Source organism: Monomorium pharaonis, chromosome 4 (genome assembly GCF_013373865.1).
Source record: "Monomorium pharaonis isolate MP-MQ-018 chromosome 4, ASM1337386v2, whole genome shotgun sequence".
Lineage (NCBI taxonomy): Eukaryota > Metazoa > Arthropoda > Insecta > Hymenoptera > Formicidae > Monomorium > Monomorium pharaonis.
Window position 1 is genome coordinate 2,264,423 of NC_050470.1, and position 27,149 is coordinate 2,291,571.

The 27,149-nt window shown below is 36.9% G+C and overlaps 3 protein-coding genes across 6 annotated transcripts; all 3 read right to left on the reverse strand.

Annotated features, from left to right (window-relative positions):
- Positions 1–346: 346 nt before the first annotated feature.
- LOC105830695 lies at positions 347–13,234 on the reverse strand. Of its 3 annotated transcripts, none has more exons than XM_036285232.1 (7): positions 9,519–13,234; positions 7,859–8,065; positions 7,022–7,207; positions 6,291–6,501; positions 3,093–3,547; positions 1,263–1,560; positions 347–790 (listed from the first exon to the last, which is right to left on the reverse strand). In XM_036285232.1, the coding sequence occupies exons 3-7, from the start codon at positions 7,162–7,164 to the stop codon at positions 512–514; spliced, it is 1,386 nt and encodes a 461-aa protein (XP_036141125.1). In that variant the 5' UTR covers positions 7,165–7,207; positions 7,859–8,065; positions 9,519–13,234; the 3' UTR covers positions 347–511. The 3 variants fall into 3 exon arrangements, with proteins under 3 accessions (XP_036141125.1, XP_036141124.1, XP_012525649.1); XM_036285231.1 differs by having other exon boundaries at positions 7,291–8,065; XM_012670195.3 differs by having other exon boundaries at positions 7,022–8,065.
- Positions 13,235–13,361: 127 nt separating this feature from the next.
- On the reverse strand, positions 13,362–23,941 carry LOC105830698 (protein tipE). Of its 2 annotated transcripts, XM_012670204.3 has the most exons (5): positions 23,353–23,941; positions 16,202–16,663; positions 15,851–16,118; positions 15,494–15,661; positions 13,362–15,151 (listed from the first exon to the last, which is right to left on the reverse strand). In XM_012670204.3, exons 2-5 carry the CDS (start codon positions 16,461–16,463, stop codon positions 15,106–15,108), a joined length of 744 nt encoding a protein of 247 aa, XP_012525658.1. In that variant the 5' UTR covers positions 16,464–16,663; positions 23,353–23,941; the 3' UTR covers positions 13,362–15,105. The 2 variants fall into 2 exon arrangements, with proteins under 2 accessions (XP_012525658.1, XP_012525659.1); XM_012670205.3 differs by lacking the exon at positions 23,353–23,941 and having other exon boundaries at positions 13,510–15,151; positions 15,488–15,661; positions 16,202–16,585.
- On the reverse strand, positions 16,745–23,346 carry LOC105830696. The gene is made up of 2 exons (XM_012670199.3): positions 18,808–23,346; positions 16,745–17,557 (listed from the first exon to the last, which is right to left on the reverse strand). Exon 1 carries the CDS (start codon positions 20,150–20,152, stop codon positions 18,818–18,820), a length of 1,335 nt encoding a protein of 444 aa, XP_012525653.3. The 5' UTR covers positions 20,153–23,346; the 3' UTR covers positions 16,745–17,557; positions 18,808–18,817.
- Positions 23,942–27,149: the final 3,208 nt, after the last annotated feature.

Sequence of the window (27,149 nt, forward strand, 5' to 3'; positions counted from 1 at the left end):
TCTTGCACGCAAACAAAGTAATAGAGCGATACATCGAAGGCAACAGTGAGCATATAAATTTATTCGATCGATATATAATTAGAAAGTTAATAATATTAACTTTGACCCCCGAACGGGGTTACTTTCGATGAGTTTCATTGGCAGAAATCACTTGAATTTAATTCCATTTCAAGCACAATGATCAGTCACGTCATTGTAACGTTTGTTGTGCATTACAATGATTATTGTAACTGTAGAAAAATTGATTACACTTTATTCCGGAAGACGACGTTAATGTCAATTCGAGAACTTTAGCTTGGCTCACATGTCATTTGGATATTTCAAGTTTCATCTTTAGAGTTTATACTTTTTAAGTTTTTTTTTCTTTGGGATAAATCTATCCATTATTGACGATCCTTCAAAAAAGTAGGCATCATGTTTTCTTCTAGAAGGAATCCTCAGCCTCGTCCATGTCGATTAATGGCAGCCTTTCATAACCCAGTGTAGTGCCTATACCAAGTGGCTTGTACTGCTAAAGGGACATACTTCTGATCTCGTTTTCGTTAGCCTGACTTGGAGTCGCGGAGGATGGAGCCTCTACGAGCCCTTCGTCCTCTCCCTCGATCTCTTGCTTGTCAACGCAATATCTGCATCGCATCTTCGCGTCGTCTCCCACCTTCACCGATCGCGAAATGATAATCAGGGTAATCACGCTGATGATGAAGAGTCCAGCCGGTACGATAACGGCGATCATCAGCTCCATCCGCGTCTTCTTCAGATCGAAACGTGCAACCACGAAGAACGAGTCGTTCTGCATAATCCGCATAAATAAAAATTGCATGCATTATCAGTTATTAGTATTTTACAGCTATACCGGTAGAAACAAAATCAATAATAGTTAAAGTATTCTGAAAAATTACAATAATTCATTTCCTCTATCAAATTATTTAAAATAATCTAATTTTAAGAAGTTACGATATTGTATTTCAACTAATGATTTCTAAAATTAACTTTCAATTAAACTTAAGTTAATTGAATTTTAACGCAACTTTTAACCGAGTTAATTTTTCATGTAACTTTTAAAGTAACTAAATTAATTTTCCGAACCATAAACGTTAACTTAATTTAGTTTTAAAAAAAATACTAACTTATCCATTCTTACTAATATGTTATATATTTTCTTATTTAAATATCGTGATTGTGTCATTGAAAAAAGAAATCTTAAGCTCAAATCCTCTTAATCCTCGTGCATTCACCAAATCTTTCAATAGACAAGGTCTTACCTTGTTGTAATAGCAAGGGTATCTACTTTGCGCAGTCTGGTTGTCGCCGTCGCGACCATGAGTGAGCTGGAATTGTTTGCACTCGCCCCTCAGGGTATTAACGCAACGATCGATATTGATATACAATCGTGAAGTATTATAGATCGTCAGAGATTGCTGTGCCGGGACGTAGGCATTTGTGGGGTCTGCCAAATTCTGCAAGCTCTTCTCGTAAATTTTCAGGAAGCTCGTAAAGTTAATGGACGGTTCGGAGACCGGAATTCCGTCCAACAACGTACCATTCACGCAATCCTCCGTACTGCGAACGTCAACAAGCGACATAACACACATCGACTATTTATCAATCTCATTAGGTTAAAAAAAAGAATAAAATTGAGGAAAATGATAATATAATAATAAAATTCATATCTAATAATGGCAAAAAATGTGTACTTGTGATGTTATCTTTTATGATTTGAAAAGTTAAGTTATATAAAAGATTTTTTAATGAAATAAATTAGCTAATAATACCACAAATTCTGCATAAAAAGATTTAAAGAAATGAATATTTTTCATATACATTATAAATCATTATAATATTTGTATGTACATTTTTTAAAATGTAAAAATATATTTTATTACATGTACACGTTCGAAATTTTAATGGATTAATATTCGTATACGGGGATACGAGAATTAAAGTTAAATATTTTCTAGGCAATTCTATGTGGGTCAATTACTTCTATCGCAAAAACCTATGTCGTTTCTCTATACCCGCTTATAAGCTAGTATAGGGTATTTCCATAGCAACCATTGATCCTGAAACTGGGGTTTAGTTCACCCCAATATTTTAGTCCCTCTCTCTGTCATTGGCATGCTTATCCTTTTCTACTTCTTGACACTTTAATTTTGCTCTTCTTAAGTTTCGGTCTTTTAGTTCGATGTAACTCGATAGTGATAAATGAGATTGTGCTTCAATAGCATTCTATGAATATATATACTAAGTATACTGTTGTGCACTTTTTACGTGTGATGAGAAAAGGCGACAAAAATATTTTCTTCGTTTAATCATTGAACAAAGCCCCAGTGTCGCTTTCCATAAGCAGCAATTCGATTCCCGAGATTTCCATGTTTGTTGAATCTGTTTTCATTTTCTACGTGGGTGTTTGAGAGATTCGAAGATGCGGTGAAGTAACGAATTCAATCTAGGTAATCTACCGTTAACAGTGGTATGTGTTTCGTGGTGTGTGTTTGGCGGTGATGGTTTACGGAAAATTTGCGGAATTTTAAGTGTTACGGGATTTCTATCCGGCACTCTAATAAATGACTTGTGCTTTTAATTAACGTAAATTTAAAATAAAAGCGTTTTTTATTTTTTTTATAAACACCTAACATAATAGAATGCTATTATTTATCATTTATTTCAAACAATTAATTGTTAAGAAAGAGAGAAGTAAATTCCATTTAACTATATTTTTTTAGTCTTTACACGCGTATTTTTTCGAAACAATAAATTCAAAATCGACGATTACATTATCTCAAAAACTATTTGATCGATTTAGCTAAAATTTTTATAAATTTTCTTTATTATTTAATCTTTATGTAAGATTTCTAATAAAAATGTCTAACTTTTTATTAACAAAAATAATTTAATTACAAAAAGTTTTCAAAAAGCAACTATTTCTAGTTTTTTTAAAACTATTACTCCTCTTTTAATGCTTATTTTACTTATTTCTAAACAATATTTTGATTATTCTATTCTTTGTCTCGTAACTATTATTTTACAGTGAGATTTTAATGGATGGAAAATTTATCGCAATAAGACTTTGATATAATAATATTCGTCATTACCTGATGACATTGCCGTCCTTTGTTACGGCGAAGCAGCTCGCAACGATACTGCCGTTCCGCTCGTCCCAGATTTTAACAGGCTTGTTCAATCTGATACCAGGTAGACTACCATTCGCTTTATTTAAGGCCATCCCACGAGAGCACCTGGCTGATATAATATTGTCATCCTGCATTAGATACACATTGACATCGCTGGTGGAAATGTTTGGGCAGTATCGGTCGCAGGTGAAGGCGTTCTTAATTTTCGTACATCTCGAGTGTTGACAGCTAAAGAAGCCGTTCAGTTTCATGTTATCCTTGTCGCTATCAACGACGATTCCATCGGCCTTATGATGGCAGAGCATTAGTTCGCTCATGTTCGAGCAATGTCCAAGGCTGCAGTTAAATACCCCCGTCAACATGCTGCACTCGCTGCCGTTGTTACAATTGTATCTCTTCATGCTCCCCATGTTAACCTAGCGACGATCTTTATTTTAGGTTTTTATTTAAATTATCTTAAAACTATCTTCTTATTAATTAAGTCAAAACTACACATCGTATATCCTAAACCTACTCTCAATATAATTGTAATCTTTAATTACAATTTTTTCATCTGCAATTAAAATTATGCTTATCAACTGTGATTTATCTAAAATCTTTTAAATAATTTAACAATTAAAAGTATCAAATTAATTTTATAATCTAGAAATATGAAACATGTTTTTAATTACTTATAGTGTTGATACTTAATGAACAAATTTTTTTTCTGTCTTATCACTCATTAACTTCATTCTCTTATTGCATAATTCCTGCGAGAGAATCAAATAATATTTTCTGCTCTTGTAATTCTATTATATGAAATTACTACCTTTTAATAGAATGTTCAAAAAATGAAAACACTGTTATTTAATTAGGGCAATTAATTCATTAGGAAAATTACGATTCATGGAAGTGTGTCTGGCGTCATTATCAACATGACTATAAAAAGCTTCGATGTGTATACTTTGGTTATACACTACATTACCCTTTCTCGTCAACGCCATTAATTAAATCCCATTACTTTCGGAAAGTTTCGGGCCTGTTGGCAAAGCATTACCTGTCGACGTACACTACGATGCCGTGCGTCTAAATATTCATATTCATAGAGGCACTCCCTTGGGGATAACTCGTATCCTCCCATCTCGTGACTTTTGCTTTAAATTGGAATTGTGAACACCGGAAATTTTTAGTTTCATGTTTTCCACGTGAAACTATAATTAAAAATTTTTCATTTGTCGCGAACAATAACTTTTCCTTGATATTTCATGGCAGAAATTGTGGCATGTATTTTAAGTTGAGCTTAGAATAAAAATTCGACAAGAGAGAGTTTATTTTATAATTAATTAAAGTTTTTAAATAAAAATTGAGTTGTGACGTGATTCATAATGAAGGTATTAAATTTTTATATCATGTTTTTTATCATAATAAAATTTTTTACGTTCTAGGGGATATAACAGCCGTACGCATACTTTCTAATTGACAAACATTGTTTTAAAATGGGGTGAATTGTTTGTGACAACATATCGTCACTATTATAATGGAAATTTATGTCACGTTGTCTGTATGTCCGCTCTGCCGTATCTGTTTTTACAAGCACATTCCATAAAGTTCTTTAAATAATCCTTGACGGTAGAAAAGTAGCTAATATTGCTCGTTGTGACAAGAAAAAGCTTTACTTAAAAAACTTCTCTGACGACGTTATAATGCATGAATCGTACGCAATGGATTTTACAATAGCATTTTTTCTTCGTGAATATCGCAAGAAATGTCCTCTCAACTGGCTGAAAACATGCCAACTGTAATCGATGCCCCGATGGTTGATGGATTGTTATGTAAAGGAGATGATAGGCATATAAGGGATGGGATAGAAATTGAACAGCAAGGCAAAACCGAAAGATAGGATTTTCATTTTTTCTAAAGAAATGTATATTAAAAAGTTAATATATAAATTACAAATAAAATCCTACGAAGATTGCAAAGCTGACAAGTATTGATTGATCGACGGTATTTCGCATTTCTTTTCTTCGAAGTGACCTGTACAACGTTGACATTATACCTTAATATAAATTACGTCAAGGATAAAGTCGAAAGAGCAGAATAAAAAATTAATATAAGTGGTAGTTTTTAACGTATATGAACTAGTGCACGATATTGCTTGAATATCTGGGCCGCGAATACGACGAACTGTCGTAATGCGAATAATTCCGAATAGAATAACAGGGTGTCTCGCTGCACTTTGTTCGGATGCAATTTGAATTTTCCGTAATATCTTCTTCTCTTTGGCGGCCGGTAGCGAAGAAATTGGAGCCTACGGTCTGCTTCACTAAAAATGTAATATCCCCACGAGATGCGAACTCACGCCCACAGAAAAATATTCATTCGTGTAGAAGTTTACGATCGTGTTCGGTTGGAAACGTACCGTGAAATAAAGTGATCGAAATCCGAAGGGTAAACGTACGTTTTCACAGCCTCGAGAAGCTCGACGTAGAAGAACCTTCGGGTGAAAGAAGTTTTGGGGGTAGATTATGGCAAGTGACCAATAAAGTATACGAGCGAAGCTCATTATTGTCTTACTCTGAAAAAGCTTTCCTAAAGATTTCCAAGTTGATTGGGTAATTGTACGAGATTGTAACCGCACGTGTTTAACGAGAAAGCATCGAGGGAGATCGTAAAATTTTAATATCAAATCTTACATAAGTGTTTTCAGTCTATGGAGATTATATTAAGCTTACGTAAATTCTCTCTAAGTTATTTGTTAATTTTAAACGTCGCTTTAGATCTTCTATTTTAACCAATCAGATTACTAATTCCAATTAATAAATAAATTACGAATAAATTAATATTTAAATTAGAAAAGTCTTTTTTTTTTTAAATTATTTTCCATTTGTTATTAATTTTTATATACTTTTCCAGCACTTTAAATATCATTTGTATAAATATTCTAAAAACGAAACATTATTCTGCATTCCATATTTAAAAAGAAAGGTTACATATTTTCAGTAGTTTATTAAATCCATTTCTTTAATTCCGTAATTTATAATAAAATATCTATGCACAATGTAGTTAACAAAGACCTTTCCAAATGGTTCATATTCAAAGGATGTTTAAACTTTAACAATATTAGGCTTTTTTATGTACAAAGGAAAAGAGACTACGGCAAAGTATTGTTGCTCTACGCACCTGAGGGCACGCGATGGTGCTGAACTTGGTGCAATTTTCGAAAATCACATCGGTGCCATTACGTCTCACGGTCGCGTGATACTGGGGACAAAAGCCGCTCGTCTTCGTCAAACACCACTCGCCGCAGCTTGCCCAGCCGCAATTATTCACCATCGAGGCATTAACGGTTTGGCACATCACCGGTTCCGGCTCGATGCCAATGTGGAAAGCTCTGAAATTACGCCGACGTCGTTAACGCTCTCGGATTACCCCGCTCTTCTGCGTATTATCTCCCCGCAGCTTTGCCTCGAATAATATTTCTGACTTGAATAGCGTCACAATTATGCTCTCTTTAACTATGTTACACAACGCGATCTTCGAAGAGGGTAGCATTCTTTTGAATAAATACACTGAGAGAGAAAATAGTCATTATAATTTAACTTAATTCATAGTTATTTTTAGCGTCAACTATATATTTATAATTGTTTTAATGCAAATTTTAGCTATTAGTTATTATTACTACGTAGTAATAAGAAAGTATTTCTAAAATAGTTATATCTATATTATAATTGTGATTGCATTTACTAAGCATTAATAACTATAAAAATAGAGCACTTAACCATAATTATTTTATCATGCAATTATCAGACACTTTTTTCTCAGTGTGGGAGCTAATAACCTCTTTAAACGGTTAAATAGATCTTGGAAAAAAAGGTTCAATTCTAGATATAATTACACGCCGTTTTTCTTACCTGTACGACGGCGCGTAGATCGCCACCCCGAGGTAAACCAAAGCCACGCAGCTGATGACGAAAGTGAACTGGAAGAAGCATATGCTACCGCAAATTCTACGATCCTGTTCTGGTATCAGGCGGCGCTTTTGCTTTCGACCCATGGCGTGATGTTCTGCAATCCTTCGTGATGCTTTTTAAGATCTTCTGTTGAATTTTTCAGGTTTCAATCTCATAAATTTTTAATCCATGTCACATATATGTATATATATATGTATTTATTTATTTACTTATAGACAAATGTGATGCAGAAGACGACAATTCGAGCACGAACTTGTCGAAAAATTTCGAGTATTGAAGTTTCGACCGTTACTCTTTTATCGACGTTACCGCCCGAGAATTAATTCTGTCCAAGCTTGATCGTTCATTTTCGTATCGAATAATCTGGTGTATATTATATTTGCCTCCTCTCGGGACATGTTATATAAAAAACAGGCGACTTTATGTCGACATTTTATCAGTCACGCTCGCAGAACGAGCGGCTATAGCAACTTCTTAAAAGTTTAAATGCCGTTTCTCATACGAAAGTAAAAAAAAAACCCAACGAACCGAGAGAGATCAACAGATCCGCACTCGCTGCGCGCTAAGAATCGATCGCTCGCAACAGCTCCATTTTCACTTTCGTAATATTACCCGATGGAATGTACACGTGGGGAGGCGAAATATTTTGTTGCGAATTTCCGCTCGTTCCCCGCATACTATTTCCGTTTGGAAAGTATAAGTTCACGAAGTCGGTCGACGAGTGCGTGCTTGTGTGTGCCACGATTTCCATCGATTAGATCATTTTGCTATAGCTACCATCCTCTTGTAAGCACGAACGCGCCGTGACGCACCGTCGTCATGCCATTTCGTCGAAATTGTACAGGAGATGATATTCAAGCTCGAAAACCCGTTATTTTCTTCAGCGGTGAATATTGGCCAAAGTGAAAAGTAGTGTTCGTCAAAGATTGGTAATTCGCTCGCTTTGAAATCGACGGACTTCTTCGTCTTCTTCTTTTCCTTGTTCTAGGAAGTTAATAAGTTTCGATTAACATTAACAATTCAACAGTAATGTATACCGGAGATTCGCTAGCAATTTCCAAGTATGTCACGCGAGTGACTCATTAGGCACGTGATTCACAGTTCTGCTGAATCGCGGAGGGCTGCCCCATTTTTCGATCGGAATTTGAGAACGGTGTGATCGACCGTTCGTCAATAGAGCGTACAATAGCGTCTGACAGCGGAGAAGTCTTTTCCTATGTTTGCACACCGCGCGAAACCCTCCCCAGCCGTTCTTTTGCTAGACATGTCCGATCTGTCCGATGCACTTAGAGCAATTACCACGTGTTAACTTCATTACGCCCGCGTAGTTGCGAGCGAATACCCTGCACTGAGTAGAATTAGATGCTGGTAATCCCATTACCGCGACACTGCTGAGGGGATGCTTAAACAACTCTTTAAAAAAATTGCGCTATCGATCCGGATTTCTGTGTCATCATTACCGTCGGAAGTGACGTAGTTGAAATGTGTTCCTGTCGCTTCTAGTTGCCGAGAAGCCACGCCGGCATATAATTCAAAGATCAGTTTAACAAAAATGACACTTTAACGCACTGAATTTTAAATCGATACTATAATTTAGGGTAACGTCAACATTTATTATTCAAACGGGGAAACGGGAAGTAGGTACGCTTTTGCGTTTTTTATAGAGGAAAAATCGATCTTGATGTTAGAGAGAGGACGCTTCTCCGAGGGCCATCTGCGACGAAGTCCCTAATGATTGTTCCACTTGTGAGTAACCTTGGAATAAACGATTATCTTGTCCATAATACCTTTGAGATGGTCATTCTTGGAATATTATTGCCATAGGCGTGCTATCTGATTCTATTCATCGGTCCTAAACTACATGCACAATTTCTTTATATCTCATTTTTTCTCTTTTTCCTTTTTTCTTTTTCCTGTTTCATAAAACCTATAACTTTTTATGATTTTTCTGTTGAGATTGAAGCTATTGGCACAGCGAAAAAACGATAGACCTTTGCAGGATTACGTATCTGAATCCTTCGAAAGAAAACTACAGCTACAGAATATTTTTTACATTCTCGATATTGTCCGACTAAAGCGACTCGCTATTTATTACTCGTTCGAAAGAAATCCCCGATAAAATCGAAGCCTCTTTACTTTTAAGCTGATTGCGTGTCTCAACTTTTCACTGCTACCAAGTGCACTTTTTGATTAATATTCTTTTTTGCTCGTTCGCCGGTTTTAAGCTATAAGCCGAACTTTCTTCGAGAAGAAATTAATAATTCCTTTACGAAAGTTCGATGATTTGTATTTTGCAAATAGTAAAACTCATATAATACAACAGCTATTTATACATCGTTATTAAGTTGTCATAAAACTTTTTTAAAAATTTCTCTTGCGTTTCAGAATTTAGGATAACTTTTTCCAATTATAATTGAAGGAGCTGGATTTATTATACCTTTCTTACGTTTCACTATCGGGTCAAAAACTTTCACCACTTTCATCGTCTCTCAATTCATGTCTTTATCTCAAATATTCACAAAAATTTGCACTTGATTATTAATTATATTTACACACAAGTGGCATTTGATTACGAAGAAATCGCGTCATTTTGTCAATAGAATTAATTTCACACAAAAACGATCGATATGCGTTTCTCGTTGAATCATCAATGATGACTCTGCGATCATTTCCGTTCGCAATTTGCGAAATCAATCGTCATTTTGTCGCGACCTTTTCACCACCGAAAAAGAAATTCGCAAGCACGCGAATGTGCGCGAGCTAGCCATGCAATCGACTAGCTCCGACGACTGTTTGAAAACAAGTCTGCCAGTCGGTTGTGCGACTCGCGGGTCTCTCGCACGGAGCTTGCGCTGTGGTATATCACGCTTTTCATGGGAGTGGGATTATCTCTCCATGGTGGAATGCTTGAGTGAAACGACTCAGTTGATGGGCTTATTCTGTGGTTGTGAGGACGAATCACGAAACTTCTGGAACGTCGAGATATAATTAAACGGTAGAAAGCACAAGAGAGATTGACACAGATCGATAATTCGATTTTGATTTTGATTTTTTATTTATTGTTGTTTATTTTTTGTATTGAATATTATTGTAGAACAATTTATGTTGAACACTTATCTTTTAAAATAATTTAATATATTTTTACGTGTAGAGAATAAATTTGTGAGTGACATTTGCCATTTATTGTAAATTTACTTGTACTTTTTAAATTTAATTATTAGTAATACTTATTTAATTATATTCTTTTTTATTAGATTTCGTAGGCAAAAATGATATATTTTTTATTAATGCTATAAATTAATAATTATAACATAATTTTAATGACTTTTATTTATTTAATATTTATGTCTTAAGGCTTAATTTATCATTTACGGAGGAAACAATCCAATCGATTCCAGTGCCAATTAAATTTGTTATCTTTTTCTCAATCACACACACACACACACACACACACACATCTTCGTTTTATAATTCCAATTATATTATAAAATGAAGGGACAATAAATAAAATATGCAAGCTTCATTTTGCATTATGAAGTGTGACACTATTCTCTCATCGAAGATTATAAATTATAAGTAGAAATGTCTTGTGATACATATATGTAGTCACTTGATATCTGTTTTATCGATTTAGATTCATCCCCTTGATATCAGACCTGTAGGGTGGAGTGTTGGTTCCGCTAGATTAACATTTCTACGACCTTCAGAGCAAAAGGTCAAATGTCTTCGTTTAATGCTATGTAATTTTCGCATGATGCATATGTGATAGATTTTTTATGTAATGCCACAGTTTGTGTTCGATAGATGCAATGTCTGAGTCTTATTGTCACCATACTTTATTGACAAACTAAAAAAATGTTACACTATATAAGTTTTTGCTTATTGAGAATCTTTATTTTTAAAAAGTACCAAGAAAATGATGGATAGACAATTAATATAAAACATATTTTTATATATTTTAAATTTTAGTTAATTTATTTTTATACGTTTATCTAAAATTCATCTAAAATTAAAATTTGTTTAAAGTAGTTTCGAAAAATGTGTCGGGAACTTGAAAAAGTAATATATCAATAATTAACAGAAAACGTTCTTTTTATATATTTTAAACGAACTCGTACAATCTCTTATATACAATAGTCCGTTTGTATCCCAGAGCGAGTATGTGATTTATATGTATATATACACACAATTGTATGTATATATTATATACAATATTTATGAATCGGTATGTAAGAAGCGGTGAACGTTGAAAATTCGAGTAGAGAGAAAGGAAGCGTTTTTTCGAAGAATATTTTCTCATTTATATTATAGATTTCCTTTTATATGTAGGGAAAGAGGCATTAAAAAGAGAGGGAAATGATGTTGGCATGATAAATATCCGGCTACAGTAAGTGCGAATACTATTATCCAAGTAGCCAAGTAACATTACGAGGAGGCATACAATATGTGAAGATAACTATCGGATAGTGCTTGTTTGTCGCGTCGAGCGAGGACAAACAGCACTGCTGATTTTCATAGGTATGACAGTTAAATCGTGTATGGAAATAGAATTCGCAATACTTCGTTTATTATCAATTCGTGCTCCGTTAGATTGCTCAGTTAAAACCGCTTAAATCGTTTACTCTACCTCACCCTTGCGTATAAATTATTTGAACTTACACTAGAGAATTTGTTCACCTATCTAAAGAGGGATCTCAAGCAAATATCTTGTAATTTTTTTTATTAATGTACATCCTAATCAATCTTTCAAAGCTCCTAATTAATTTTTCAAAGCTAGACTAAACATACTGTTATTTGCTATATATGCATGTATTATTATTTTTTATTTTATATTGCACTAAATATTATAACGTCACTATTATTAATTGTATTTAATTCTTAATTTAAGATTTTGTCTGAAACAAAATTGAATCGTAAAATTAATCATTCAAAAACTCAAAATGTTTTTAGAGAATTCTAAAGCTTTCATAGTTCTTGACAAGAGGAAGATTTCCTATAACACAGTGTCAGAAAAATCATCCGCTTGAGATCCCCAATCTTTAATATATAAATATTTTCTCTCGCGATCGATGTTCTAAGAATGCTGCCTACAACGATTGCGATCGGCTAGTCGAGCTAGCGAATTTAATTGGCACTAAAACCGATACATAATGCGAAAATTGTGCCTGTACGCGAGTTACCGCTCCTCGATTATCCGCGTAGAGCTTTCTCTTGGTGTTTCGCTTGAAAGCTTTGTATCACATAAGAGTTTTAATTCTAACTAAAAATGAAAATTTCCCGATGGCTCAATGGCGAACTAGATGTGACGCTTGTGGCCTGAGAAGCATACGCGAATTCAATTTGCGCCGTCGTTTCGTCGATAATAAGCGTCTTGAGCAAATATTCTCGCGAAAAGAGTGCGTGAGAAGAGAGGTAGGAATCTCTCGATTTACATAATTCGATGCTTTAATGGTGTTTCAAATTAATACTTATCATCCGATTTCTAATTTTGATTATTCTTAAATATCGTAATGTAAAGTACAATATAATTAAAATTTAGCATTTGCCATTTAAAATTCATCCACAACTTGTTTGGCAAAAGTAGCAGCGAGAGAGAATCGAGTCGGACGAAATCGCGTATTTAACACGAGAGGAAATCGACGGACATCCGCGATTTCAAAGGCGATCGCACGATCGATCGTAACGGAAACTAGACTAGCAAGCTTCAAGTGGGGAATGAGTGCCAAAACATAGGGTCCATGGGAAATTGCTGCCTTGCGGGAGCTCTTCCATTCTGGACACCTAAAGTAAGGCCGAGTAAGGATTCACAACCATACTAGATGTAAAGGGTTACGACAGTTTCCGTATGCTTCGAAACAAACTATTATTAAAATCAGTTTTATCAATGCGCGGCGTTTTCCAGATAATTTCCAAGCGCAAAGTTTAGTCGACCTAGTTCTTCATCATAATTTGTCTCAAATATTTAAATACATTCAAAAATTATTTTACATTTACTTTTTCGTTCTTCAAGTAGTTACAAAATTCAACCAACAAAAATGATTTTGAGAGATATATAAAATAATTAATATTGTATGAAAATAATTAATATTGTATGTAATATTGTATGTAAATAATTGTGAATATATGAATTATAATGAATGAAAAGAAATTTCTTTTTATTCATTATAATTCATATATTTAAATTATGTTACACATATCCGCAAATTATTTTATGCGCTTTTATGTTTTATTTTAATCACATCCTCGAGTAAAGTTACTAATAAATTATTATCTGCGTTAATTTATTTGCAAAACTTTATTATTGCGAAACTAGTAATATTTCGTTTGATAAAATAACTATTGCTGTTTGAGCGATTTGCGAGCATTCAATAATAAATGTTTCGTAGCTTACGGAATATGGTTCGCACGTCCCTGAAGAAAAACAAACTTAAAAGTATTTATCGTTATATCTATGCCTATGAACTATGCGCACAATGCGTACCAGCGTTCACGTGCGTTTTATGTATACGCGTATTATTAATTATATAATATTAATTTATATAATATATCTTCTCTTTATGACTATAGAATCCACGACCTGGCTTGCATCCGCGTACAAAATTCATAACAACTCTTAACGATTTCGATATAATTACGATCGGTAATATTCACAGACTTAACTTATAGCCTAGTCTTAATCTATGTTACTTGGTGCGGAAGCGGATTTTGAAAGCAAACCGCGTCACTTGCTTCACTTTTTTCTTTATAAAGCACTTTCATAAACTCCACTAATTAAATTGCCTTTGTACTCTTCTCAATAATATCTACAGAGCTTTTCTTCCAATACAATTTCTACAAATTCTAGTCATGATTTTATTTTATTCCTATTATATAGCTTTGTTCAAGAGCATTAAAAATGATAAAAAAGCAGCCATTGCTCGATTTATTTAGAAAAGCAATCACAAGAGAGGTATGAATATGACATTAATGTTAAAACGTTAGTAGTTTTGGAAAACCACATGATTTAGTGTAGCGAGTAACGCGATTGGCCTAATAGGAGTCCGCGTTGGAGTCTGTTTCTTTAGCTCGACGAAGAGTGAAAATATTGCGCTTAGCGTCGAGCCATGGGCTCGTACTTCTTTCATCGATACTTCACGATCGACTTATCGTCACAAGGGCAGCTTATGTGACCTCAGTCGGAAATTCACGGCTATGTAGCTTAATCTAAACCCGATGCTGCTGCAAAACCTAATCCGTGCCGTTTAAAAACTATCGTACTGCTTAAACTTTTATCACGTAATAAGTAGGAAGGCGCGCCTTTATCACGATTAAGCTCGAAACACACGGAAGTTCATCGTCGCCATTTCGTAATTGCTTCAATTGAAATTACTTTCGTAATTAATTTCTACAGGATTCTACACGATGCGCAATCACGCATATTAAATTTAACAAGCGTCAACGTATCGCATTAGCAATGTATTATTAATGTGCCAGATTGCATGTCATTAATGCACAACGTTATTTCCCGCATGTTTCGAGCCATATCCTCTCAAAATTCGCATTAAATACTGATAGATAATTGAAAAATCCGAGTTTTTATATCCATGGCCCACTTTACATCATAAATTTGAGGTATACTCTCGCAAGCGATTCTTTCGTTTGCTGATCGTTTGCATTTCTTTCGAATAAGTGTATGTAATTAATTTCGGTGCAATCGAAATGTCGAAAGAGAAGAAAAGAGAGAAGTATTTGTATATCGCTGGCATATAAACCTGGCGTACGTTTCGTTTATTGAAAGCACAAGATTTAGATTTAAAGAGAGCAAAAAAGTCGGATGCAGCGTCAAGCACAGCTCTAATGAGGAGTAAATTCTCCCGATAAAAGGCAATAACAACGGGATTTTCCGTTTTCCTGCTTTTTGCGAATTTTTTGTTAAGTTCTATTGCTCGATTGCTTAAATTTAGAAAGTAAAGTACGTTGGAGCCATTCTGGAGATCATTTCGCTGGGATCACTCCCGCGCCGGGGGGTGAGCCCTAGGTAGCAGTCAGTACTCTTCTTCGTCTTCCTCGAATTCATCCTCCGCCAAGATGCTGCAAGAAGGAAAATAATTACAGAATATATTACGGAAATGGAAATAGGAATAGATGATGTCACAGAATAAATTAAGGGAACTACTTTGACATTTGAAATCCTTTAAATCGTGTAATATACGATAATATTCAAGAATTAAAAATAAAAGTAAAGTATATACGTGACACAATTTAAAAAAAATAATGAATTTAATTTGTTAGCTTTTGATTTTTTATTTATAACATTCGATTTTTCCACCTTTTCTTGACAATTGTAGCAATCGTATGGTGAGGCTTCAAAGTAATTCCGTAAAATATAAAATTTCTGCTAACCCGCACTGGGCACTGCATACATACACTTACTCTTCCTTTCTAGCATACTTGTCCATGAGATTACGAGTCGATCCGCCGCAGGACTTGTTCACCGGTGGACAATACCAGTAGCATAGCACGCCGACCGTCACAATGAACAGTACTATGGGCACGATCAAGGCCAACACCAAATGTCGCAGGTTCTCATCCCACGAATATCTGCAGACACAAGCGGGCTATAGTCTCTGTTAATCGGAGATGGACAGTCGTACAAAGTAATACTCTAACTGATTCTCTAAATGAGCGAAAACTATGTCTGTGTTTTATACGAGAAGCAGGAGACACTGCTCTTTGTGCATGAAAGAACTCGTATTGACGAGTTCGTACACCTCATCTCACCGATTGTACCTTGCGACAACTGTCTCCGGATGCGTTCTGCTGTAATAACAAGGAAATATCTTCCCCAAGTTTTCGTAGGCGTATTTCTTCGCGAAAATGGTACAGTTGACTCTAGGCGGGTAGCCGCAGCCTTCTGTGTTCACAAAGAACTTGGTGTCGGTGACGTCCCACGGCACTGAACCCAACGACTTCGCCGTGGGACGTACGAACTCTTCGTACGGGAGTCTGGTGTAGTTGACTTTGATTTGATGACAACGAAGCGCAGCACTAGTACAACCTATGACAACAGCAACGATATAATCGATTACATTCCGACATGGTGTGTGCTAAACGCTAATATGAAAGGGATCAAGGATTTACCTTCCCTGCAGCTCGCCCATGAACAGTTCTTCAACCCCTCCGCGTATACATGCTCCGTCGTGACACAGGCGACCGGATGCGGTGTGAAGTCCGCCAAAATGGTGGTTATCGCCGGCTCAACGACGAACGGGATCAGAAACAAAAAGGCGAACACCGCGAGGATCGCCGTAGTGCCCATACAGACAGAAGTATAAAACTTGGCCTTCTCGATCAGGGCGCCGATCTTGTTGATGTTGGACTCCTCCACCTCCTGCACCCCCATTATCACCGTCGATTCGTCAGAATCAATGATTGCGGCTTTTTGTGGGTCGCGCGGACCCTACTCGTAATCTACTTAAAAGTTTCCCGGGAGATGCGGACAGCCACGATTCGTGTGGCTGGTTCGGAGCTCGTCCGAAGACACGGGCTTATAGTCCACTTACGACATCTCGATTCATATCGTGACTCTTTCTTCTCCGATGGCTGCACAGTAGGAGAGGAAATAATTTTCCTCGAGAACGAGAAGGAAATAGAAAGCGATCTACGATCTTGATGAAATCAACTTGATTTATTTAAGAATTAAAGAATTAGGAATTTAAAACATTTAGAATTTTAAGAATTAGAGAATTAAAAATTTGCAAAATTGGATAAGATATAGTATAACGAAGATAATTAAATAACAATTATTCAAGAATCGAAATTTAAATGGATATAAAACTACATTAATTTAGAAATTTCTAAGCTTTAAATGCAAAATTTCTTGAGTTTTCTTGAAGGTTTTCGAGCTTGAGTAGGCCGATTTTCGTCACTAGGTTGCTCACATCAATGTTCGAACTTTCTAATTACGACGAGTTGTTGGATCGTTAAGTAAGCAGGCTATCGAGAGCTCGTCTCGAGTCGATCATCCATCAGCAAGGCGCGCCTCTTGGTTGTTAAATTAGCTATTGGTCTCGGCAAATTAATCAGAAAAGGGGAACTTCTTAAAAGCTACAAACGTCACGTGTGGAAAAAACGCCAAAATTGAATAAATCTTCTTTCTTGAGTTGTTATTTTCTTCTGAACGAGAGGATCGTGCGGAATTATAAGTTCAACGTGACAAACATATGTGTCACATAAGCATGCATGTACGCTCTTTCAAATATTTAGTGCAGGCAGTGCGAGTAGATAAATTCTTCTTGATCTCTTTGTTGTCTGACCGCTCCCTTTTGCCTCGTTTCTCGACACTTTGTAGGAATGTGTACGTGTTGCTTTTTTTGCTTTATTAAATTGCAAGATGAGATTTTTTATCACGCGTTCCCCCCCTCTCCACACCTCAGTAATGCCCGCGCAGGGAGAATATCGACTGACGAGCCGGACTCTCCTCCAGGAGGGGAATGCCTGTTAACACAACATTAAAATCTAAATTGCAGCATTAATCGAAGTGATTGTGTCTATCAGTAATAATTCTCTTTTTTATTTTAATAAGCTTTGGACTTTGTAGAATATATCAAGATAAATCACAGTTTCTTACATAAAAAGTGATCCAATGTAGGTTTAATTAAATTATTTGTCTTATACTATATTTAAGCATCATATAAATATTGTTCTAAAAATATTTATTAATTTTATTCTCCATTCATTTTAATAACATTAATCGGATTCGTAATCTGAAGATTGTAAGAAGAAATTATAATATATTATGCTATGTCTCTTCAATAGCTTAGAAACAAATATCAAAGATGTAATACTATTCCTGAAAAAATTAAATTTTATCGTTAAATATAGTAAATATATTACATATATATGTATGTACAAAGCACATTGCATAATAGTAACACAAAAATTTTTTTGAAGCTTTTTTTTTAAAGATAATTTTCTTAATTTATTTATACAGACAGAATTGTTGAAAATTCATCAAAATACTTTTGTTTCACTCTTAATGTTATAAAATATTTAATTAAAATTTTTTCCATATATCTTTACATTTTTATTTTTTTATAATTATGACAGCAACATTGTGTTAAGAATTGAATATGTTTTGAATACATGAATATTAAATGTGTTACAATCACTGTTTGTAATTAGAAAAACATGTCTCTTTTTTTGACGTATTCTACTCCAAAGCTCATGTTATCTTTCCTCAATGGAAAGATAAAAAGAAAATACTTTAGAGAATAATACAGCATTTGGAAAAATAATTCAATTCACATATATTATTTGAGATCTAATTTTATTAAAATTACAGTGTATATCATGCCATGCCATTTAAATTATGATTTAGATGTATAAACCAAGAAATACATAATGACAAGATTACAATGACGAAAATTATTAATTACATATAAAAATTATTATCATCATCATTATTATTGTTACAATGATTGCGCAAGATGACTACTAAAATTTTGATCAAGAAAAAGAGAGAGAGAGAGAGAGAACAGAGAAAGTGAGGAGATATGATTTAGGATAATTACATTATCGAAGTTGGATGAGCTAAAAGTTATGTACATAAATAATTTATAAAAAAAATATGTACTACAAGATGGGGAATCGAATTAAACACTTTTTGTAATGTGTGAAGGAACTGACTGGATAATGTAACTAACACCATGCGTCAGCAACTATTTTCTGCCGATAACATGTCTTACGTGACGGATCTCAGAGCGCCATGACGGAGTCTCCTCCGCCAGCATCCCCTAAATTACCCGACGCGCTTCTCTCTATCGAGACGAGCGTGCCGGGTGTGCCCTTGAACCTCATTTTAGCGTCGTCCCCGACGACGACTGTCCTCTGGCAGCAAATCAGAGTCACACAGCTGACGACAAACAGAATACTCGGTAGCAATAGCGCGATCAAGAACTCTTTATATGTCGTCTGTAAATCGAACCGCGACACGACAATTTCCGTATTATCCTCGGCATAGAAACACGGGAATCTAGCACGCGCGTTGTGATCGGACCCGTCCTTCCCGTACTCGTGAAGAAAATCTTTGCACTCGTCCCGAAGCGTATTCACGCATCCTTCGAGGTTGATCAACAATTTGCTCTCGTTGGCGATGATCAGGCTCTGTTCCGGGGGCGCGACCTCTTTATCCAGTGGCTTCGTGGCGAATATATTTAAGTAGGACAGATACGTGAAATTCGTTAGATCGCTCAGCAGGTCTTTCTCCAATACGGAACCGTTGATACAATCCACCGCCTCCACGCCCAACGTGGAATTGAATATCCCGTAGCAGGAGGCCATCATGACGTCGCCACGGTTCTCGTGCCAAATCTCGCGATTGGTCGCCAAGTCTATAGCTCGCTCGCATTGGCTCAGATACACCTTGTCGCCGCTGAGTAGGATCATGTTCTTATTCCTGGTCGGGATATCGACGCACCTGCGATCGCAGTTGTAAGGGGTGCGTATGCGCTCGCAGGTGCCACGGTTACAATTGAACAAACCGTCTATGTCTATGCAGGTGATCTTACCGCGACGACCGGAACATTTGAGGGGTGGGTCCGTGTCGCGGAAGTTGCACTCGAAGGCGTCGGTGATGTTGATGCAGGTGCCCGCGGAGCAGTTAAACGTGCCGGTCAAATTTCGGCACTCGTCCGCGATACACTTTGACTTCTTCGCGTTCTCCTGATCAATACCGTAGCACGTCTTGTTCGTAGTATTCGTACAGTTCGCCAGTAGGATCGTGGATCCGTTTCTGCGTAGGTTCACGTGAATCTGCACGCAAGGTCCAGAGGTCTTGGACAGGCACCACTCGCCACAGCTACCCCAATCGCAATTGTCGGCATTCACCGCTCGTATTGTCGTGCACATCACGGGCACCTCGCTGATGCCCGATACAAACGCCCGTCCACTTGGCATGTAGATCGCAACGGTCAGATACACTAACGCGACCGAGGATAGCACCATCGTCATCTGGCAGATGCAGATCGTACCGCAGATGCGGTTATCCTGCGGCGGAATCACCAGGTTCTCCACCGGAACTGGCTTCGGCATCTTGCTCCGATTAAATTAATCGTTCGCCAATTGATTGTCTACGTGTACTTGTTCATCTTACGCTGTCAGAAACGTAATTGGCGCTCGCCAGTAAATAAACACGCTGTTTATACGCGCTCGAGTAAATTAGAGGAAACCCGACGATGATTTACCAGCTGTTTAGAGTCTATATAAATCAATTGTCAGAGATTCTTAGTATTTCTCAACAATCTTGTATAGATGTAAGATCACTCCTACGTTTACTAACATGCTGATAAGATACGTCGAATAAAAATGTTCAAAACGTGCATGTCATTATTGTCGTAACACAGGCTGTTATGCAAGCTGATTACACTTTTACTAATAAATCCCACAGCACTCGTATATCTACTGTGAATGGGAAACGGTAATTACTTTAACGGTGACAGCTTTTTATCGATTAGAATGGACCTCCAAGTGTTTCAACCACCAAAAGAAGTTAAGCGGCTGACATTCTTTGTCTAGCCTTCTACATCTTGCGGAATTGGTGCGTCGTAAGAACCAACATTCACATCACAAACACGAGCAGGCCCTTTGATTTGGCCCTTTCCACATCGACTCCTTACGTCGCCGGCTCGCAGAATCGCGAATTCATCGAATCCTGTACCACACAAAAGTACGAGCGCGAGTTTACATCATCGGTGTGCTCCACGTCAGAGGTTTTCACACGCGCGCGAGTCTCTCCTTTTTGCCGCAGGACGAGTCCACCCGCGCGCATGTTCTGTTGCGGTCCTCGTGCAATATGCGCCGACGAGACCCTCGCGCGAAGACCTCGCGCATTGATCGCGGCACCGCGCGACTGCGCGTCGTCGGACTGCAACGGACTGTCGTGCGCGTTACCGCAATTGACGTCATGTACCACGACGAAGAAGAATGTCTCAGGGAGGATGCAGGGTGATTTACAGAGATGGCAGGTTTTGATCCAATCCCGACCAGCTGATTACGATTTTTTGAAATATCTCACGAATCGTCGGACGACGATGCAACTTAGAAAGAACATCAGAATACAAACTTTGGAATACGACATTTGATGTTCGTTTCTTTCTTCATTTTGAGAGATTCAAGATTTATATAAAAGTTCTTAAACTGAATTCAATTATATCTTTTGCAAACTTTCGTTCTAAATTGAAAGAAAACCGAACTGATAAAGCGATAAAGATATCAATCAATTTCCTAGGAAAACTTCAAAGATAGTCAAAGTCCGAGGGATTATAACAAAATCATAGTTGAAACTAAAGTAGGTTAAAACGATGGAAGATTGAAACACGGAAGTTTAAAACATAATAATTCCCAGCTGCATTCACCTAATGTGGGCTGCATGTATGTATGTATGTACATGCGTTGCGAGTGTGATGGCCTGCAATGTAAAGAGTTCCTAAGAGGTCTATGTGTAACGATAAAACTAGGTCGACAACCGTCTGTTTCCACTGCGCTCCATTAAAATGATCGACAATACCAAGCGTGATGTCTTTATTTAACTTTGTTTTTATTTTACGTATTTCTTCAATTGTAATCTAAAAAAAAAATAGGAACTATGAAACTACATGACTTTTATTTACATTGATACTTTATGATCGTGTGGGTCTCTCTTTTTCATTCTATCTCTCTCTTTCTCTGCTGAAAACAATTTCTGGTGGCTGTTCTAAAAAGAAACTGCTATAACCTTTTCAGTCATAAACTTTTACGTGTCCTTTCTAATATCGAAGCATATGTTTCCTCCAAGAACCACATAAAATGTTTTATCTTCCGCAAATGTACCATGTAATTTGTTCTCTGAATTTTCTACATTGGCGTTACAATGACGTCATGATCAAGACTCTCCTGATAATATTCTTGTGATACAGAATATTCTTTATGAGAATTAGTTCTCTCTTCGATTCGTAACGCGAAATGAAAACTGCCGCGATATTTGTGACACAGTTTCGTTAACCGACCTTCGCAACATGTGGCAGCTTAACTGTGGAATAGAAGGAGGCGAGAATGAGGGAACATGGAAACGCCGACGAAATGCAAGCGAGGGAGTAACAAAAATGCGGCTCACAATGTAGTTTTATCGAGCGCCAGACAGCGGCTTAGACGGTGTGGCGCCTCTGTTTTATGCGGTTCTCCACCAATGCATAATATGCACACGCGCCGGCCTATCCGTTCGCAGGGAATCACGCAACTCGAATCGACATTAATTTTTCGTATCGATCGGTAGGAAAACACGGGCGATTTCTGCGATAATTGTCTCACATGTCTATGCATTTTTCATAAAGCAAAATTAGATTCGCAAAGTAATTGTTACTTGATTAAATTGAAGATGTGTGTCTCGATAAACAGAGGCAATCGAGAATTCTTTGAGGACTAAAGCTAACATAAATAATTCCCGAGAGAGCGTCCGAAGTGAAAAAATTTTGGATTAATATACATATTTGCAAAATAGAGAAGTTCTCTTATAACCAATTTTTTAAATAGAAACTTACAAGTTTATAAATAGATAATTCCATATATACGTAATGTCGGAGAAAATGCGCATCGATATCGTGCAGGGTAATTACGCGATTCGATCGAATCTTAAATGAGGTCGACTGGAAGGAGGCGTTTGTCGCGTCTCTCTGCGGCTCACCTGAGAATCGATCACCTGGTTTTAAATTATTCAGCGCAAAGACCTTTCGCGAGCATATTTCCGTGTATGCATTCTCAATCTACCGGTGGACCAACATAAACGGCACTTCTATATTACTCCGTAACATTCCACCCGTATCAATGTTATAGAACATGTTTTACTGTGTATCTAGTTACACAGAGGCTATAGATACTTATCTATAATATTCTCATCTAGTGTCGCAATACCCTACATGATATATGACTTGTCGCACGTGTTTTTTGTTGCGATGAGAAATAAAGTAGCATTAAAGGAATTACGTAATACATTACGATGAAATTGTTTTATACTGGAGATAATATCGAAAGCCGATCTGAATGTTTGTTTAAGTCTGCTTCTTTCTTTTTTTAAAAATAGTTTTACTGTAAATACCGTAAATATCATAAAAATTTAATACTTTAAACACAACGAGGAGAAAGAGAACGTATTTGATTTTTCATTCAATCGAGAAAACGAAAGCGTGATTGACACGTGTGTTGTAGCCAAGAATGAATGATCGATCGCGCCATGATTGACAATACGCGACTGGACTTACCGGGACCCGAACATAACTCGGTTAATTCCTTTGCTTCATAATTTAGCTCCTCGTGACGTAAAAGGAAAAAAAAGGCAGATCCTTACTGGCTCCGGAGGGAAAAAAAATTCCGCGTCGTTATCCTGCAGCAGAAACGTGATTACGCGGATCGGCTTCGCGATAGCAGCTTTTATTTGGCGCCGCCGGCACTATTTTAATCCCACGCGGGAGGACACATTTAGCGAAACATTTATGGAAAAACTGATTAACCTCTTCCCACGCGTCGCGTCATTATCTTCCTCGAATCGAGCGGGAGCGCGGGCGAATCATAACCACCGAAGATACACGTCACTGAAATTACCCCGACGTGCTGCGCCCCAAACTACTCCCCGTCAAAACTGTTACAACGTTTCGCACGAAATCCACGAGGGTCCATTACTGCCGATCATCCCCCTGACGGAACGTCCCCAAGGATGTGAAACAAACGCGGAGGCCGTATTGCGTTCCTGCTCTCCCCCACTGATCAGCCGGCAATATAACGGATGTTCGCGTGACACGCGGTGGCCAATCGAATGGCGAGAGGCACGCGTCGACTACGCACGACGCTCGGGCGCACCTTGAGGAAGGTTGCGGGAGTAGTTTCGCCAGGAGACAATCACCTGTCGGGCACTTGTCACGCGTTGTTTACGCGCGTGTCTTCCTCGCCACCTGCTCGCCACCGAGGGGATGCTCGGAGTCCGCGCTCCTCGCGCGGCGTAAAGACGGTCGGAGTACCCGCGCGGAACTGCGCGGAGCTACGTCCGGACCTTCAATCTGTACTTACGCAATGGCGGGACGAGTCGCCGGTCCGGGGCGAGCCGGAGAAAATCCGCTTTCCGCAGTCTCGTCTGGCCTGGCCGAGGGGAAACAAATATGGCGGTACGACACTCGCCACTGGAGCTGCAACGGCTCCACCTCGCAGTTACCGTATTGTACCACAAAATCAATAACATCGCCGTTGCTACCAACACCATCGTTTTGTCGTTGCGACCGAGAACGTGACCGGCGAACCGCCCACGCGTCGATCGGTGAGTGTGAAGAGGTTGGACCTAAATGGTAATCGGAAGCTCATCCGATGTCTCGCTGATGAAGCGGACCATCCCACGCTCAAATCACCGAAATTACTCGTCCGCGTGTGTGCGTTCTAATCTGTATTGTATTTCGACGTTGCTGCTCGTCGGTCAATCTCCAGCAGATCTGCGCGAAAGGAAAAAAAACGAAAGAAAAAAATCCTCCCTGCTTTGACGTCACGAGGAAGAGCGGCCTGGGAAATAAAGACTCGCGAAAGATCGATCGATCCTCGTTCCTTAGCGCTTGGCTTACTTCGCCGGCTCACTGATCCAATTAGGGGTGCTCGCAGAAACTCGTTACACGCAGGAATCCTAGGAATGCCCTAATTACCGTCCCAATCCCGGGGGTTGTCGGTTGCCTTTTTCAATTGCCTCGATTCTACCCCGATCGTCTATCACCGGGGAACATGTCCGGGATAGAGATCGACAACGAATGTGGCACGTGGGTTAAGCACGTGCAGTTAATTTCGAGCGCGTCGTTAATTTAGCTGGAATTGGGAAGGGATGTTAAGATTGCACCGTATATAGATAGATACAGCACCGGCTCGCCCGAGAGATATATTTGCATCCTCTCGTGCGCGCATTCATGCCCATAAATAGAAAACGGCGTCCGATATCTCCAATAATCCGTCCCTTCGGCTCTCTTTCGTATTTCGAGCTCTCTATGTATAGAAAAAGGTAGCGCCGAGAAGCTCATTAGAAGATATTAATGTAAACGTATATTTTCGTCTCTCCTCGTTATTAACCTGAGAAATTTCCTTTATTTCTTCGGTTTGCGATAAATTTTTAATTACAAGAGCATTATCGAATCGTCGATGAAACATAAATTTTTATGACGTAGCTGAATTAAAATAAAGTAATTAAAATAAAGTAATTAAAGTGAGATTCCAATGGAAAAGAATTATATCTGTTCTTACCGATTAACCAGTTGAGAGTCAACAAACAAGGTTCACGAGATTTATTATCGTCTGTCATATTAAAACGAAAAATAAGATTAAAATGAGAAATCCTTGATTATACAGTTAGATCAGTTATTAAATTTGATCCAAGATAATTTCTTCTAACAAACAAAATTTTAATTTTTAATATAAAATTATGACTGTACTCGTTTATTAGTTTGAAAAGGACAAGCCGTAAGTGTAGAATAGCGTGTGTGTATGCATGCGAGTGTGTGTGTGTACACATATAAGATTTTCAATCTAATCGATTTCACATAAAATTTCTTATTTCATACTTTTATTAAATTATTCAGAAGTTTTGCAAGTACTTTCTATGATCGTGACCTTGTTTATTCTTTGTCGACGTTTGATATGTACTTTTGTTGGCATAAAAGACTTTTTAGTTTATATCAGCTAGAACAAAAAGTTTTCAACTGGTACTGATTCGTACGAATCTGACAATTAGCAAAGATTTGGCAATGTCGTTTACATTCGATGTGGCACAAAAACAGGCGGCCCACATTTCGATTCATTGGCTATTGGCCAATTTTCCGCAAGGACCGTCAACGAAAGGGATGAATCAGTCTGGAAACATCATCCCTGGTAACATCGTTAAGGTCAATCCGTCTCACTATGCCAGTGTGACGTCTCACACCGCTGTTAAAGAGAGATAGTACTATATATGATGGCTGTATTATTGCCCAAAATTATGACTGCATAAATTAATATGGCTTTAGTATTTTATTGATAAAATAAAAAGCATATAATATTAAAAATTAAAAATATAATTTTTACTATGTATTTATAACAAAATATAATTTTTACTATTTCTGATGAAATCTGAATCCTTGATGATCCATAAATCTTTGTTTATGTAAATTGCATGTAAAAGTTAAATAGTTTACATTAAATATGTAATCTAAATTATTTATATTTTACGCGTAAACACGCCCAACCAATTACCTGCTATTACTTGCATGATGCGATGATTCATATTTTTGTTTGCACGAATTGCGCGAACAAAGGGTAAATTTTAAATCTCTAGAGAAATGTTGCGTTCATTAGAAACAATTAAAAATTCTACATTTTCATATTACAACGCCTTCATGGAAATATAATACTTTCTTTTTTAATTAATTTTTCCATACTTTTACACTCATTGAGAATTGTTTTTCAATTATATCAAATTGTCTCCCTAATTATTTCCATTAAAGTATTATAACATAAGATAAATTTATAAAGATAAAATATATATGTTAATCAAAAAATTAGTTAATAGGCTAGTAACTTTTGGTAAAAAATATGTAATAAAAAGTTTTCTTAGAATTTTGGATGAAAAAAAAAGAAAGAAAGTAATGTTTCATTTGTTACATATAATTCAGAATTTTATACCAATTTTAGAACGTTTAGCGTATTAATTTTTAATAACAATAAATAGAATCAATAAGATAAAATTAAATTAATAGGATAATGTTCGTAATATATAACTATCACAGCAATTTTTAGCTTTCTACATTAAGAACACTTCAAATCGAGAATGCTTCGTGCTCAGTATTCAGTTCTACATCTTAATAAAGATGTCTTCGATTGTATGAGAAAAGAATGGACGCAATACAAAAGATTGATAAAAAAATTCTCTAGACTCTTGTCTAAATAACACTTTAAGTTTATAAAAAAATTATAATTTCCTCTTTCAATATCAAAGATTATAAAACTTTTATTAACTGACATTTTCAAATAAAAAATAAATAGAATTGATTTTTAATCATTT

Coding starts and splice junctions, on each gene's coding strand:
- LOC105830698 (XM_012670204.3), bottom strand. CDS start 16,463: ATGGGGGTGCAGGAGGTGGAGGAGTCCAACATCAACAAGATCGGCGCC. Junction 16,119..16,201: donor ATGGGCGAGCTGCAGGGAAG/GTAAATCCTTGA, acceptor CTGTTGTCATAG/GTTGTACTAGTGCTGCGCTT. Junction 15,152..15,493: donor AAGTATGCTAGAAAGGAAGA/GTAAGTGTATGT, acceptor TCCTTCTTGCAG/CATCTTGGCGGAGGATGAAT.
- LOC105830695 (XM_036285232.1), bottom strand. CDS start 7,164: ATGGGTCGAAAGCAAAAGCGCCGCCTGATACCAGAACAGGATCGTAGA. Junction 6,502..7,021: donor ATCTACGCGCCGTCGTACAG/GTAAGAAAAACG, acceptor GCGTAATTTCAG/AGCTTTCCACATTGGCATCG. Junction 3,548..6,290: donor GCACCATCGCGTGCCCTCAG/GTGCGTAGAGCA, acceptor GATCGTCGCTAG/GTTAACATGGGGAGCATGAA.
- LOC105830696 (XM_012670199.3), bottom strand. CDS start 20,152: ATGCCGAAGCCAGTTCCGGTGGAGAACCTGGTGATTCCGCCGCAGGAT.